Raw genomic sequence first — 16,303 nt, 5'->3', positions numbered from 1 at the left:
TGAGAGTGATTCATTATCCTGCAGAAAACCTCAAGTCAGTGTCAACCAGCGAGTCAACAGACAGGACGTGGGGCTGTTTTCTTTGAAAATAAGCACCGTGACTAATTCTTGCCCTAACTGGGACAGTCAAACAACTCCATAGCTAAGTCTGCTCCTAAGTGGCCTTTTGACTTGAAGCTCAACAGACACTTGTTTGAGATGGATGATCATTTGCTGGGGTCTGGGAGAGCTCAGTGAGCAGACAGCTTTAAGTTTCCACTCTCCCTCTCAAACAAACTGTGGAATGATAATTTATTCAGCTGTGAAGCACACCAGCGAGTGTTGAGATTGGGAAAATTAGATTTATTTTAATGAGGTTTTTTGATTCGCAGAAACAAGTTAATCTAAGAAGCAGTCGCAGCCCAGAGATAACAAACAAAGGGGCCATTTGAGCCTCGAGAAGTGCGCTCATTGAGTTTCAGCTGCTTATTAACAGACACTTAAGTCTGTTAAATCCATCTGTTAGTGACCAACATATTCAGACGGTTTTCATTGTTCCTGTGGTTAGCATGAAACACATTTGTATTCCCGACTCAAGCCTTGAGAGCCATCACGCGATCTAATGAATCTCCCCTGTGAAGACGTGTGACCTCAGAACACTGTGGAGTCAGCATTAGTCACTGAACTGGAAGACCCTCTCGCCGTCTCCTGTACCACTGCTCACTGTATAAGTCCTGGATATACGATTACACTCACTGTGATGAATGGCGTGAGTCACGGAGGTCTGTCGAAAGGCTTCACGACTGCCTGGGGAGAGAGAGCCGGAGGAGTGATCGACTCCACTGTTTTTACACCAGAGTTAAACAGTGAGAAACAAAAGGGCCTCCCAGTCAAACCTGCGCAAGAGAGACGTGAGCCCAGAGAACAACAGATGGAACCACAGAAATGTTTTCTATCCAGGCCAGTGGAGGAGAAGAAGAAGCAGCTTACAGCAGTTTAAATGGCTCTATTTCTGCTTTTGTCTTAGCTACTAACAACAAAGTCAACATACAAGTACCAAAGCATTATCTGGTTTATCATTTGGAGATAACAAGAACTTAAACTAAAAACAGTAGGAGCTACAGTTAAAATAACAGCATATGCCAGCAGATGTTTACATATATTAAAACGCAAAGCTGTTTTTTGTTGTTTTTTTGAGGACATCCAGGACTGTTCTCATGTCTCAGGCTAAATTGAGTCCAGACTGAGGGATAGTCCAACCTGAATTCTGTAATGTGATTAGCGACATTTTTTCCACCAGCTCTGAAAGCAGCTCTACCACCTCATTTTGATGACAGAACAGAAAATACAGTGTCTGATCTCTTCATTTAGCAGGAGTTAATTTTTGCTGCTGTATTCACAAGTGGCTGCAGATGTGAGATGACCGTCGACTCATAATCTGGCTGCTGCCTCTGTGTTGGTGCGACGTTATTCTATAACATTTCTAAAGTTTGTGGACCAGAAAAAAATCCCCTTAGATACATTTTTATTAAGCAGTAAAAAGTTTGAACATCCTAAATAAGTCTAATAATACATTCCCAGAACTGGGAAGGAGGATAAATTAAACTCACTCCGACTTTGTTGCAAATTGTTGCAACTCAGCTTTATTCCAGACATAATTATTTTAAAGGGCTTCGTGGGTCACATTCTTGGCATTGATCAGAATCGTACATCAACCCCAGAGCCACAATCTAAACACATTAGCTCAGGCTCCAGTGAAGCCATGATGCAATAAGAGGAGAGAACTTACTTAGAACTCACTGCCCTGCATGTTTGGGGGTGAAATTCACATTGTTGTGTTTTAACTCTTGAATGAAGCAAACTGCAAAAGCATTGGTTTAATTACTCAGCTCGAATGCACTAAAATGTGAAGTTGAAGTGACTTTGCAGGATTTAAAGGATACCATGGCGCCATCTAGTGGTGTATTGCTGACATATAGACATCTTCTCTCTGTAACAGCCAACATAAACGGTATATTTTTAAAAAACACGATGTGCTGCAATTATATATATATACTTTAATTTACACTGAGGTATTTTCTCAATAGATAGTTCTGAATGCAATAAAATGTGATAAACTGGCTATGTGAAAGAAAACACTGCAAAATTATATGCATAGATAGTAATATAAATGTGATATGGCCCCAACAATAAATATAGAAACAAAGCATAGATACTAAAAACAAGGATAATGGGATAAGAAAGTAGATATTATGTTGTTTAAGATAAGATAAGATAACATAAAATAAGATAATCCTTTAATAGTCCCAGGATAGGGGGATTTGCAATATTACAGCAGCAAGAGTCAAAAATAGACATCAGTGAGTAATAAGAAGTAACTTGCAATACTTAGGTGTAAGGATAATAATAGTTAAGTGTAAAGAAATATAAACAATATAGAAAAATATGAGTGGAATAATAACTAATATATAAAGTGTAAAAACAAGAAAAACCTGTGCAGTGTGAGAATATGTACGGTGAATGGATTGTACGTGAACCTTTGTGTTGCACAGACATAATTTAGATAATAATATAGATGAATATATACTTTATACTTTAAATACTGTCTTCCCAACAAATATTTCATATTAACAGCTGCTTGATGGTTCTGTTTGCTGTAGACAGAAAATAATTAAGCGTTATTCATCGGGAAATAATATGTTACCATTATATTTCCACAATTACAGTGCAATAAAGTTTTCGGATTACAAAAAAACGGTGGGATTCAGTGTCGCTGGGTGATGACGTCAGTGCAGGAGCGAATGAACGCCATGGCGGCTCATGCTAGCGAGCTGGAGATCGCAAAGAAGAATTTAACCGATGCGATCGGCGATAACGTCAAACAGTGAGTGAAATGATGTCTGCGTGATTTAAAAAAAAATCTTTCTCACGGTGAATTCTGAACGTGTCTGGTTGTTTGCTGCGAAAACGCAAAGTAATTCCGACAGTAGCCTGCTCGCTAGCACTGGTAGCATCCGTGAGTTTAGTGTTTACTATTTGTTTTCAGGGTGAAATGATTCAAAGAAACGTAGATTTGCGAGTTGGACATTGTAGTTGTTACTTCAATGATGTTGCAGGTTTGTATGAAAAGTCTGGAGAGGTGTGTACATTTACTTTCAATTAGCATGAGGTGAAACAAGAGGATCAAATGAAGGATGGACAAATGATAACGGTGCTGCTAGTTAACTGTACACAGAGCAAGAGATACAGATATGCGACGGCTACCGTGTGTTTAGCTGTTTGTGAAATTAATATTATATATGAATCTTATTTATGTTAATATTCGTTGCATCTTTACAGTTACTGGGCAAATCTGAAACTATGGTTCAAACAGAAGATCAGTAAGGAGGAGTTTGACGTTGAGGCCCGTCGTCTGTTGGCCCAGGAGAATGGTTAGTACACAGGAAGTACTGCATTGCTATTGTTTCTGTTGGAAAATAAATTGTGTCCTGTATAAACATGTTTCTTATTTTGTAATTTCCCCTTCTTCTTCTCCTTCCTCTGCAGTCCACGTTCACAATGATTTTCTCCTGGCCATTCTCACACGCTGCCAGATCATCGTCTCCACGCCAGGTAGGAACGCTTTTGATAGTGTTGTGTTTCTAAAACTGCATGAGAGCGTGTGTTTGTTTTTAAGATGTACTGTTTTCAGTCTCAATACCTTTTAATATACTGTAACTTTACTGACTGCTGTGATAATGAGTATCATTTCATCCCCATTTTGATAAACACAACTAAACGAGGACAAAGTAAGAAATGTCCTGTGATTAAATAATTTATATTTTGTCTGTCAGTGCCATCCAACATGTGTAAACTTAAAGTTGACTGAAATCAATAAATAGAGGAAAAACTGTTGTGATGATTCACTGCTTCAGAGCAGGAAAAAGCAATATATATTGAAAATTATATATGGAATGGAAACACTTTTTTAACTGGTGTATCTTCATTGAGGTGTCTTAAAGCATATGCTGTTGTGTTTTATTTTGTCCTCTAGAGGGCACTGGACCATCACAGTGGCAAGGTGGCTCTGCCTCAAAGCCTGGCAAACCAAAAGGGAAGAAGAAATGTTCCTCGAGACAGAAATTTGATGTAAGTGCTTTCAAATCCGTGATCTCAAAACGGCTTGTTTCCAAAATTATGTTTTATGTCATGATTGCATTGTTTTTTAAAATGTTAATGATGTCCAATTAATCTTGAAATGTCTGAAAAATTGACTTTATCATTTGAATGCTTGTATCTCCTGTTTGTGTCTTCAGCATCGGTTCCAGCCCCAGAACCCTCTGAGCACCGCCCAGCCCTTCAGCCCACGAGAGGCGGGAGGTGAGGAGGAGGAGCTGCGTCTCAGCGCCCACACGCTGCTGCTGCCCACGCGGGGCCAGCTCGAGGCCCGTATGATGGTGACAGCTTTTGAGCTGGGCCTGGACAACATCACAGATGATGCTGTCAGCACTATGATCTATGCTGTGGAGGTTTGTAGAAATGGTTCACCAAGAGATTTAGCATGATTGTTGGATAAATGGCTGTTGGTGAAAGTGGTGTCATAAACATACACTTCCTGATAAAAGTTCAATACCATGTGACCTCATGTGACCACATTTCTTCCTGCTGTATTAGGAATAACTAACCAAATATTTGACTAGAATTCAGAAGTTCATACCTCCACTAAGGCCGAACAACCCTACACAAGAAATCTGAATCTGAGCCCATCTGTAGAAGCAGTGTTGAGCCAGTTTACACTTAAAAAGAATGAGTTCCAAGTTCAGGTCATGCAGATGAAAATGAACTAGTTAACATTCATAGTTCATTTCCTATTGGGATGATTTAGGTGACAAACGTACGGTCATGTGTTTGGTTATGAATCGATGGTGTCGGATCATGTCTGCGTGTCGCTCTGCTCGTTTTAACACTGAGTCCTGACTGTGAGCGTCACGTGTTGTGTTGTACTGAGCACAACATGTTGACGAGTCATTTTCATGATGTTTAAATGCAGCCTCATAAACTCTGGAATCAGTGACTTCCTGTACTGATCAGGTCCTGATGACTGGTGGTGAGTGTTTATTAGTTCCAGTGAGAGCAGAGTGGAGGAGGACACAGAAACTCCAGCTCGGTACAAACCAGCTGCAGCTTCTGCTCTGATCATGACGCAGCAGCGCTGGTCACTGAGCAGCTGAGACCAGAGAAACTCTGTGTTTCACTGTTCTCCTACAAAGTCACTGACCGGCTGCTTAACGTGAACGAGCTCTGATCTCACTGCGTGTGTCGCTCTGAGCGTAGGCGGGTATGGGTACATGCAGCGGGTCATTCTGCGCATGCGTTTAAAAAATGTACGCGTTAATTCCACAAATGAATCGTACCGCGTTAACGTGTTAATTTTGACAACCCAAGTAAATATATATATTCAATAAAGTTGTGTGGGTAAAAAGCCGGTGTCTGTCGCATGACTGTAATTATCACGACCAATCATTTCAGTTTGACCGAATGAAAAGATTGGCTGGTGTACTTGCCTGTCACTAAGCAAACTGTCTGCCTGTGCTCTCACTGCACATGACCAGGGTCTTTAGCCAGAGAGACATACATCGCTGAAGCAGATGTAAGTGAGAAGTTAGCGAGCGAGTAGGGATGTCAGTATTAACCGATTTTACAATTACCGCGGTTTCATAACATCACGGTTTCATCAAGGTTTGTTCGTGTGTGCGAGCCACTTAACTGCAACGTTAGTTGAGAAGAGGGAACTGATGTAACAGCCTTATTTCCACCAACGCTGGACATAAAACTGCATCGGAGGAGTTCACAGCGAGAGGAGAAATCCTTGTTCACTTTCAGTTTCTGACCAGCTGACACACACACACACTTAGCCCCCAATAATCGTGGCACCAAAATCTCATATTGTGACATCCCTACGAGCAAGTAATGGAAAAGTTGCCTCCTCGCAATTGTCAGGCAGCACACGTTCATGTGTTGTGGGGGCCTAGGTTTGACGAGAGTGGGATGTATCGGTTACATCTTTTCAAAGTGTAGCCTGCTCTTGCTAGCTTTTCCAGGATTACCAATCCTAGCCTTAAGAAGACAATATATTTTCCAAAAATCAGTTTTGCTCCTGAAATTCATGGTGCCATACTTTTAGATTTAAGTAAATTTTCTTCTCAGTAAGTGAATTAATTTTTCATGCAAATGTATTGAATTACCCGTAGGTTCAATACAAAGTCACACAGTGTTGGTCTTGGTTTAGTAGAGATGACTTTTGACTGACCTTTTTCGTTGTCATCCTATGTTTTAACCACCATGCAGGAATATATGATTGGAGATATATATGTTAATCACCACTTCTTATGTGATTGGCTAAAGCTTTACTTTCCGCTCTGATTTATTCCAGCATCACCTGAAAGACGTCCTGACAGCTGTAATCACCCGGAGGAAGGCGTATCGGCTACGGGATGGTCATTTCCCTTACGCCTTTGGCAGTGATGTCACGCCGCAGCCTTATCTGAAAAACAGCCTCGCTGCTTACCACAGTGTTACTGAATGGTAAGAACTGTCTTGGCTCTTACAAGATTATAAGCATTGTGAATGTTATTTGGCATGATTTCTATCCAGTAATCTGCAGCGGTAATAATCGTCTCTGTAGCTGTCATTAAAGAGTTATAGCAATACGGATCACATTCTCAGTTCACAGGGATCTTTGTTTTGTCTTTCATGCAGTCCTCCTCCAAGTGCTTCTCTCCCTGCTGGTCCACCACCTCAAGTGTCACCTGATGAGGCTGAACAACAAGCTGTCCACTTATTGGCTTGTTCTGCCGACATTCTTCCTATGCCTCTCTCTCCAATCAGCTTGTTCGATCTCCTGGAGGCGTTGCAGGTAAAAGAGAAAAGTGCTCATGGATGTTGCCAGTTGTAGCATTTTCAGCAGTACCTTGTATGATTGAAGGAACTCGAATGGAACTAAATGATATTCTGAAGTATTAGGATTTTAATGAAATATATGCAGTTGTCAGATTTAGGTCATGAATCAACTGTAAACCAGGTTAAACGTGATTCAATTTTCTTATACCCGTGTTCTATCAAAAACCTTGATGTTGTTGATAAGAGTTGAGGAAACAGAGCTGTTTAGTTAGCTTCTCATTCTTCAGGAATTTCTGCTGTTTTTATTTTTAGTGACATAAAATTGATTATTTGTGGATTCGGGGCTAAATTGTAGGAAATTGTAACAAGCAATTTTCCAGACTTTTTTAACAACTAAAAATATATAGAGAACATTATCATTGATTGCAACCCTAATCTTTAAAAATATCTAAATCAAGAGACCTGATCCTAATAACACAAGCTTCATATATAGAAGTTGTGACATATTACCTCTTGATTTGTAAATATAGAGTGTAAGCAGAAGTGTGTAGCAGTCAGTGAGCCTCAGTAACACTGTTTATAAGTCATGAACTTGAACATAATACGTGGTAACAAAGAAAATAATTGTTTTTACACTTTATAATAAACACAACTGAGTGACAGGGATTCACTTTAATTCCGAGAATTAAATACTATATATATTCCGATAATTAAATACTATATTTCAACAAGGTTAAGTCTATATTTTCATGTTATTAGACATTTCAACATGTTTGTTTGTGTCTGTGAATTGTTCTGTAATTGCTGCTTGTCACTCAATTTATTCACATTATTTATTTCTGCTCTGTCACCATAAATGGTGACAGAGCAGAAATAATGCCATCAGACATTTCTATGGTCTAATATCCTCTGTACCATTGGTCCGGTGTAGGTTCACCATGGCGTGATGCCCTCCCACACCATGTATGCCCTCAACATGGAGCGCATCCTGTCGCGGCTCTGGCACCCCAGCCACGAAGAACTAGAACAAGACCACGTGCACCGGCAGCGGCTCGCTGGGAAAGAGGGCATGCACGTCAGCTGAGGAGCCCTGACGCAGGACTGTGTATAAACTGTGGATATCATCAGGAACCAAACGCGAAACTCATCCTCAACCACAAATGGACCACCTACAGTGCGTTCAGAAAAAAATATAAAAGACCTGAAATTTTTCATTAATGTTGCACAGAAAAAGGATGAGTGCAGCAGGATGAAAGAAAATATTTGGATAGTGGACACAGAGTGGGCCGTTAGCTCCTGCCAACAGCCAATCGCTGACAAATTAGCACTGTAGCTGCTTTATTCTTGTGTGTCCAGTCAGCCAATTTGGGGGTCGACCAGCCATAACTTTAAATCCTGTCATATAGTGAGATTCTACATGTGAGGATGTTATATTTGCGTTTAATTTGAATGCAGCTATAAGAGCGCTGGACAAGAAAACAAGGTTCCAGCCCCACTTGCACCGTGTTTGGTTTGTGTGGGTTTGAAGCAGGAATCAAGTGAAGTGGGGCTGCGTTGCCTGCAGTTCATCTCGTTCACATTGTCAGATATGCACCAACGCTGTTGATAACAACAGCCTTTAAGAAAACATTACAGCCCATATCTAATCATATTGCACTGTGTACATGGCCAGGTCACAACATACTGCACGTAGAATGAAAAAAATCCACGCTGGTGTCATCTGGCTGATTAGACCTCATGTTAGGCTAAAGTTGGGGTCAATGCTATGTCTAATTTAATGGGCCAATCAGAATGATAGAGATGGGCACAGTCCCTCCTTCACAGATGTCAGTCAAGCAGTTTGTATAACATCCTAAGAGGAGGTCTAATCGAGGAGTAACTGAAAACATCTGACATTTTACTGTGGGTGAGTTGGTCTTTACAATCCACATGGGTAAAACTAACTCCTTCATAAACCTGCAGTGACGAATATTCCTGCGACTTTCAGTAGTGTCCCTCACTGTTGGTGGTCCACAGTGTGTGTGTGTGTTTGCTGCATTTTTTTTTAGTACAGGGTTCAAATGTATATAAATTTGTATCTTTTTCTACACAAATGTTGTTTGTATTTGGTTAATTTTACAGACAGCACTTTATGTAAATAAAACATGCATCTTGTTTTTCATGATGTATTATTTTCATCCAAATGTTTTTTTTCTTTTTCCTCAATACACTTCCATAGTGTGTAAACAAGTCTGATTTTATTTTTTCCCCTGTATTGGTTTCTTCTACTGGGAGACACCAGCTGCGGTGGGAGGATGGTGACTCACACATACACACACACAGGGCTAGGCTCAGGACCTCTTGCCATATTTGGCCGCTCGCAGCCAACTTCCGACACCTCGCTGGCCAATAGGAGGCAGCGCAGCTTCAGCCATTACGCGCACGTCGCACTCTACTCTGGTGACTCAACATCCCGTCCGCCCAGTTCCTTCAATAACAAACACTTCACATAAAGACGGCGTTCAATTATTTCAGGTTCTACACCTCGTTTCCATCCTCCGATTGTCCAGCACACACAAGTACTAACGCGTGTCCAACATTTTATTTCGTCATATTTACAGTCGAAGTGCTCGAAAATACAGCGTAGAAATATTATTACAAAGTGTTAATTCAGGTCTAACATTAGTTACACGTATATCACAAAGCTGTTTGAACACAGGGGGTTAAGAAAGTAAGGCAGTATTTGTCAGTAAACGCTACAAACACACCTACAAGAGTCCGTGCGTAAAGGTGTGAAACGGTTTTTAAGTGTTAAATCTGTACATATCGGCTGCTCGCTGGTGGGATACTCAGTGCTAGACTCGTGTCTGTATCCATATACATATACTGGACATACTGGGAGATCTGCCGGGACAATGTCTGGCTCACATTGTGTTTCTCTCCATGTGCCATCTGATCCCACACAGGCTCTGACAGACAGTCCAGCCGGGATGGAGGTCTGTGTGGGCCACAGTCAATTTGACATTTAGCTGCTGTGGACACCTGCCATGTTTCCTTGTACAAATTACAAATTCCATTTTCTCGTTTTGGATGGATTTTTTCTTTTTTTTTTTTTTTTTTCTTAAGAAACCAATAAAACACAGAAATATGTAACAAAATGACATGGTGTGATATATGAAATGTTCCCTCTGAGCTGTGATTCGTGCATTAGGTCTGCTGGCTTCTGTCCTGTTCAATTCAATACACTGACCAATTATAAGTCTCTTGTCAGTCACCATCAACAGCCTGAGTAGTGATTAGAGGAAACATGGCTGAGGCTCCTCTGTGAGGCTGGAAAGGCCCGTTTAAGCTGCATTTGGTCCCCAAAAAGTGCCACTCGGTTGTTTTTCCCTTATAGCAGTCTAGAAAGCCTGGAGCTGCTGCGTCAAGATGAGCTGGCAGCCGCTGTTAACGTGGTCCATGACCTTTTGTTTGAGCAGGGCCAGCTCGTCCCGCAGGACGTTGGCGGAGGAAACCAGCTCCGTGTTTTGATTCTTCAGGTTTTTCACCCTGTCCTCCAGCCGGGAGACCCTCTCCAGCTTCCTTTTCCGGCACTTGGAGGCGGCCACCCTGTTCCGCATGCGCTTCCTCTCGGCTTTGATGCGCTCCTGGTTCTCCATGTCGATGGGGGAGAGCGGCGGCGAGTCCCCGGACATCTCGGGCACAATCTGCGGCTCCTCCTTGAGGGCGTGCGGCCGCGTGTGGCGCTGGTGCTGGTGCGCCGCCGCCGCCGCCAGCTGGTGGTCCATGTGGTTGTGGGAGGGTTGCGGGTACGCCGCGGGTGGGTGCCTCTCGCTGGCAGGTGCAGACGCGGTGCTCGCAGCTCGGCCGAAGCTGCCCAGGTTGGTGTACTCCGGCGGCTCGCTGCGCACCGTGCAGCTGTAGGGGATCCCGCCGCTCTCGGGCGCAGCAGCCCCGGATGCGGCGCTGCTGGTGGCGCCGGTCAGCGCGTCCGGCAGGACCACCGGGATCTGCTGCTGGTAGTGGAGCTCTGCCAGAGCTCTGACGAAGCCCTCGGCGAAACCCTCCTGCTCGTCGGTGATGTTTTTGGGACACACGAACTGGGTCGGGGTGGGCGTCGTGAGTCCGTTGCAGGACTGGATGATCAGCCGCTCGAGCTCCGGCGAGGCCAGCTTCAGTAGCCCGACGTCGGGGGAGGTCAGGATGTCCAGGGCCTTGGCGCTGAGCTGGGGCTTGAAGCTTTTCGGGTCGTTGAGGTTCAGAGTCATGGTCTGTCTGAGGGTTTTGGGGTTGAAGCCGTACACCGCTGTGCCTTCATGCTGAGGGTTAGACGCGTTCACGGCTTCGTCGTAGAAGGTCGCTTCCATTTTCCTGGACATAAAGTTTGAATCACCTTGAGGGAAGAATCGTTTTCTCCTTTGATCGAACTAGAATCCACTGTTTACATGTGTCCTGGGACTCCAGATCCCTCTTCTGTCCTGTGATAGAATCCGCCTATTGTTGAAGTTCAACTCACTTGACAACTTGGTGTCCTGAGAAAACTTTTCTCTTGTGACACGACCGATCATCGATAAAAAAAAGATCCTTCCTCCTCCTCAGAGCGTCAACGTTTTCACACTTCTACTTTCCCGTTTCGATTGATCCTCCTCCACTCGGTGTGGAAACTACACGCTGAATAGGGATAATACTTTCTATCACTTCCAACGTGGAGACGAACTTTATCCACCTCTAAGCTGCAGCGCCACTGAAAATAACAATGATGTCATTTCTACGGCCTCCGATTGGCTCGAGATGATTTGCTGGGCGGGGCAGGTCTAATGACATGCAGGTTGCTCTGACAACAAGCCATGTCCACGCCCACCCCGCGGTGGTTTGTGGGATTAGGTAATGCAGACAGTGGAGCAATGTACTCTGGGATTACGTAGTGTTTTTGAATATTTAGTTACCCGCTCAATTATTAGTTACCCATCTTATAAGGAGGGCTGATGCTCTGTGGGGTTCAGCCCTGGTTAACACATAGGAGACAATTCAAAAAATAAAATAAGATTAATAAATTGAATATATATTTTTTAATAATTTATTATTTTTCATGAGCTATATTGAATCTTTTTGTAGAGTTTGATGAATTAAAAGAAAATACATTGTTATTTCAATGTCAATAGCAGTGATATAAAAAGATTAGAAATCCATGGGGTTACATTAATCGTAGAGAGGTGTAAATAAACCTGCACCCAAAACCTCTAGTGGTAAAGAACAGATCTTCAACGTTTTTATTTCTATATGAACATGCTTGAGTGTTTGCAGTAAAATCAAGTATTGACATTTAAATTAAAGTTATACAAAAAACAACAATCATGTAGTATCTGTAGCTTTATGTCAAACTGATACTGTAAACTGTATATCAAGGAGTTTGGTATGGTTGGCACAAGCATTGTATTATAAACCACATTTATCTATTCAATAACAAGCAATTTTTTATAAAATGTTCAAATATCATACATTTAAAGATCATTCAGAAGAGAAATGCTATACAAAATAACTATCTGTTTTCCTCCACCAAGGAGGTTATGTTTTCCCTCCTCTCCGTTTGTTTGTTTATATTTTCAGATGATATTATGCAAGAAAGAGTGGATTTCCACAAAACTTGGTGAAAGGACGGGACATGGGCCAAGAAAAAAATCATTTTGGCACAAATCTGTACAAAGAGGCAGATCCAGTATATTTTTTTCTCTCTCTCTCTTTAACATTGTGAAATAAGAATAATGCATTAATCTCAATGAAAGAAATCTGCCACATTTAGGAGACTGATAATTATACAATTTTGTGTGGATCCAAATCAAGAGTTTTTCAATGTGATATAATAGGAGGTATATGCTTATTTCAGCCCCTGTACATTACTTTACATGTCATTTAGCCGACACTTTTATCCGAAGGGACTTCCAATTAGTGCATTCAACATCTATGAGGGGCCATTCAGGGTTCAGCATCTTGCCCAAGGACACTTCTGTACAGTAATACATGTCAGTGCTGATCTCGACAAAGGGGTGGAAGCATGAATTTTTGAATCCCTTTCTTTTATAATGTGAGATAAAGAACTGGGCAAAGGTACAGTGTGTGCTCTATACTAGTGCCATTCTAGCTAGAAGTTAAATCAACCAATCACCTCACAGTATAGTCCTGAATATCAGCTTGTTTACCAGCTCATATCTGTGTTCAGAAATAGATACACAGATAGATACATTAAAACAATGGGACATTGGCATTTTACATGTTTCATGAAAACAACTCAAGTGAGCCACGCCAGGTGAGGAAATATATACATGGCTGAAAAAAGTATATTCGGACATTTACTGTCAATTATTACTTACCCACAAGTCAATTATGAGTCACTCCAAGACCAGAGCATATTCAATACATGAGGGGATTGATTGCATCATCTAAATGCAGTGACATGAAGTCATCAGTGTTTTACATATTTGTAGTAACAGGGCGTTTCGCAGCATGTAGACAATTTAAAGGGAAGAGGAAGAAGCTTAGAGAAATAGGAATAGGGGAAATTGAGTGGTTAGGACTAAAACAAGAGTTCCTTTGTTGAAGAGAACAGCACATTTAATAAATGCAGGCCTGCAAGCGTTTTATTGATCTAGTTACTTTGAAATGAGGATGTGTCTCACTGGAATCATAATTTAATTGGACAACTCCAGAGAACAGGTTTGCAGAAGGATATGAAGATGTCAGATAACAAAGATAAAGATGAGAGAACACGAAATACAACAAGCAGGTAATATACTGGTTAACATGCAGCATCTATAGTAACTGTAAGCTGGCATTAAGTACCAATAACTGATGTTGAAATATTGTGGGGCTGGACATTAAACCAAATCTAATCCTATAGAAATATGCGTGCCATTGATTTCTTGCTGATCAAGATTTGGTCACAATGTAAATTCCACTTAATTATTCAAAGTCAATAAAATCAATTTAAGATTAGTCGAGTTTTTCCCCAGTTACAATCTATATTTCTTTTTTGTAATTTGTAATGTTTGACTCAGATGCATCTATCTGTACAAACATTTTCATATTTCATTTCATTTTTGCTTTACTTTTAGAGGAAGCTTTTATCCACAGCGACTTACAGTAAGTGCATTCAACCATGAGGGTAAACGCAGAACAAACAAAATTCAAAAACTACAAAGTGCTACATATAAGTGCAACTAAACTGATTTTATTTTTTATTTTTTATCAACCAAAGTGTAGTCGGAAGAGATGTCTTTAGTACAAAAGCACCACAATCAGTTTTTTCACTGTTTTTATATCATCCACCTATGTTCTATATCTATTGACAAAAAGTGTACTCTTTTCAATGGATTACTTTTGCCAAGGAGGTTATGTTTACATTGCCCTTTGTTTGTCTGCCAGAATACTCAAAAACTGCTGAACTGATTTCCTTGAAATTTTGTGGAGGGCTGGAGTATAACCCAATAAAGAACCCATTACATTTTGAATGAATTCAGATAAACTGGCGGATCCGGAACCTTTTTTTTCACATTCTTTAACATGGCGAGATAGGGCGTTAGCCTTGGTGGAGGTCTCCAAGCACCAATACAAATTTTAATTTGTAAACTGAGAGTGTTTGGCTTGAAAAATGTCTTTCTGGATGAATGAAGTTCCCTTTTATCTCAATCAATAAGATGTCAAAAAGAGGGTTTGTTAATAAGGCAAATGTATCATGATTACAAATGTAGCTCTAACTTGCAGGCTATTCAAAATCTTTAGTTTTTCATAATTCAAATATGATTAGTGCTTGTGCATTTTAACTGGCATAGCACTACTCAATGCATAAAAGATGTTCATAATATTCTTCACACACAGGTTTAACGGGTGAATGTGGAGCTGGACTAATGACTGACGCAGCTGCAGTTCAGTCGCTGTGGCCTCCTCGCCCCCATTGCATTATTCAACATGTTCTCCTCAAGCCAACTATAAATAAGTTAACAGCCTCAGACCAGACAGCCTGAGAGAATCAGAGCTGTTGAGGTCAACGCTCTCCAGACGACATGTCGTCCTCACAGCAATACTACGCAGCCACGCTGCACTCATTCTGAAGAATGTGTCACCCAGAGGAGGAAAACCAGCAGAGAAACACTTAAAAAAACGTTTGTGTCTAATACCACAACAACAGTGAAGGTCCTCCTCCTTCTTTCTACCTTACTTGCTTAGTTACTTTCTAACATATTTTCCTTCCTGATTTACTTACTTACTTCACTTTCTTTCTTCAATACTTAACTTACCTCCTTCCTTACTTCACTTACTTCTTCTCTGACTTACTTGCCTTAGTCTTTACTTACTTCCTAAATTTCCTTCCTTTCTAATTTCCTTCCTTACTTCTATACATACATGCATCCACTTTACCCTCCCCGTGTCTCTCTCTCTCTCTGTACACCTGTGTTAAACCCCCAGGGTAAACCCCACGATATTTTCCCATCAAACCACTGCTGTGCTCCGGCCGTGCTTCCTGTTTCTCTGTCAGTGTTTCCCCTCTGCTGGCCCGACGGGGTCGCCTTCAGATAACAGCTCTTCCCTCCTCCCTGCCCAGGCCAGCTGTTTCCACCGCATACCGTTTTCTAATCAGGAGCTGCTCCTGCCAGCCTCCCAACAGGCCTGCTTTTGTTGTGCAGAGGTGGGACAGGCCATCCTCCATGGAAACACTCCCCCCTCTGCATGTGGGCAAAACACAGAGAGCGAGACTATATGTGCATGTGTTGATGTATAAGCAGAGCAAAGTTTTGATTACCTTCAGGACACACACACACACACACACACACACAGACATACACACACTCTGAGACACACCGAGAGGCAGACGAGATTTCAAACACTGTCCGTGCGGTGTTTGTTGAAGACCATCTGTTTCTTCCTGTCCTGCTGCTCAGTTGTTTCTCTGTACTCCATCTCTGCTGATCATTCCTGCTCCAAACAATCTGATCACAGCCAGCGCCGCTTCCTTTAGACAGCTGTTTATCTCTTCCAAGAAAAAGACACGCACACACACACAATGGAGGAAAGGGACGTGGCGGGATGCAGCATAGAAAGTTTGACATGTCACTTCTACATCAGAACCGGTGCTATTATTGTCTCTTATTTATTTTGCAACCAAGGCCACTTTGCAGCCTTATCACTACACCAATGTAACAGATTATCTATTGCAGTAAATGATCATCTCAAGTTACCCAGCTCACATATAAATCATCACTAATTCATATACAATCAGTGCTCTTATAGTTTAGTTTTCCATATTTTTCATAGCAAATTTTTGGACATGAAGGTTTAAGCACAGGTATAACAAACATTAGTGATGGCTGCATACTGTTTGACTAAAGCAAAAGTTCTTAAAACTAGATTTTGAAACAGGGCTTCTCTACAAGGCTCATCTGTGAGATGAGACAACAATGCAAGACCATTCTCA

General features: G+C 41.5%; 2 protein-coding genes across 2 annotated transcripts; one reads left to right on the top strand and one right to left on the bottom strand.

Annotated features, from left to right (window-relative positions):
• The first annotated feature begins 2,751 nt into the window (after positions 1-2,751).
• On the top strand, positions 2,752-9,035 carry tada1 (transcriptional adaptor 1). The gene is made up of 8 exons (XM_035169801.2): positions 2,752-2,863; positions 3,319-3,410; positions 3,526-3,591; positions 4,013-4,107; positions 4,275-4,487; positions 6,392-6,543; positions 6,718-6,874; positions 7,790-9,035. Exons 1-8 carry the CDS (start codon positions 2,760-2,762, stop codon positions 7,940-7,942), a joined length of 1,032 nt encoding a protein of 343 aa, XP_035025692.1. The 5' UTR covers positions 2,752-2,759; the 3' UTR covers positions 7,943-9,035.
• Positions 9,036-9,424: 389 nt separating this feature from the next.
• LOC118117519 (transcription factor Jun) lies at positions 9,425-11,593 on the bottom strand. Its single transcript, XM_035169802.2, has one exon. The coding sequence runs from the start codon at positions 11,214-11,216 to the stop codon at positions 10,239-10,241; it is 978 nt and encodes a 325-aa protein (XP_035025693.1). The 5' UTR covers positions 11,217-11,593; the 3' UTR covers positions 9,425-10,238.
• Positions 11,594-16,303: the final 4,710 nt, after the last annotated feature.

Source organism: Hippoglossus stenolepis, chromosome 11 (genome assembly GCF_022539355.2).
Source record: "Hippoglossus stenolepis isolate QCI-W04-F060 chromosome 11, HSTE1.2, whole genome shotgun sequence".
NCBI lineage: Eukaryota > Metazoa > Chordata > Actinopteri > Pleuronectiformes > Pleuronectidae > Hippoglossus > Hippoglossus stenolepis.
The sequence above is the reverse complement of the archived record's forward strand: the minus strand, read 5'-3'. Positions and strand labels throughout refer to the sequence as shown.

Bases quoted from the DNA above. Each gene is read 5' to 3' on its own strand.
- tada1 (XM_035169801.2), top strand. From the start codon at position 2,760: ATGACGTCAGTGCAGGAGCGAATGAACGCCATGGCGGCTCATGCTAGC. The intron at 4,108-4,274 runs GTAAGTGCTTTC...TTGTGTCTTCAG, and splicing joins CCTCGAGACAGAAATTTGAT to CATCGGTTCCAGCCCCAGAA. The intron at 6,875-7,789 runs GTAAAAGAGAAA...GGTCCGGTGTAG, and splicing joins ATCTCCTGGAGGCGTTGCAG to GTTCACCATGGCGTGATGCC.
- LOC118117519 (XM_035169802.2), bottom strand. From the start codon at position 11,216: ATGTCCAGGAAAATGGAAGCGACCTTCTACGACGAAGCCGTGAACGCG.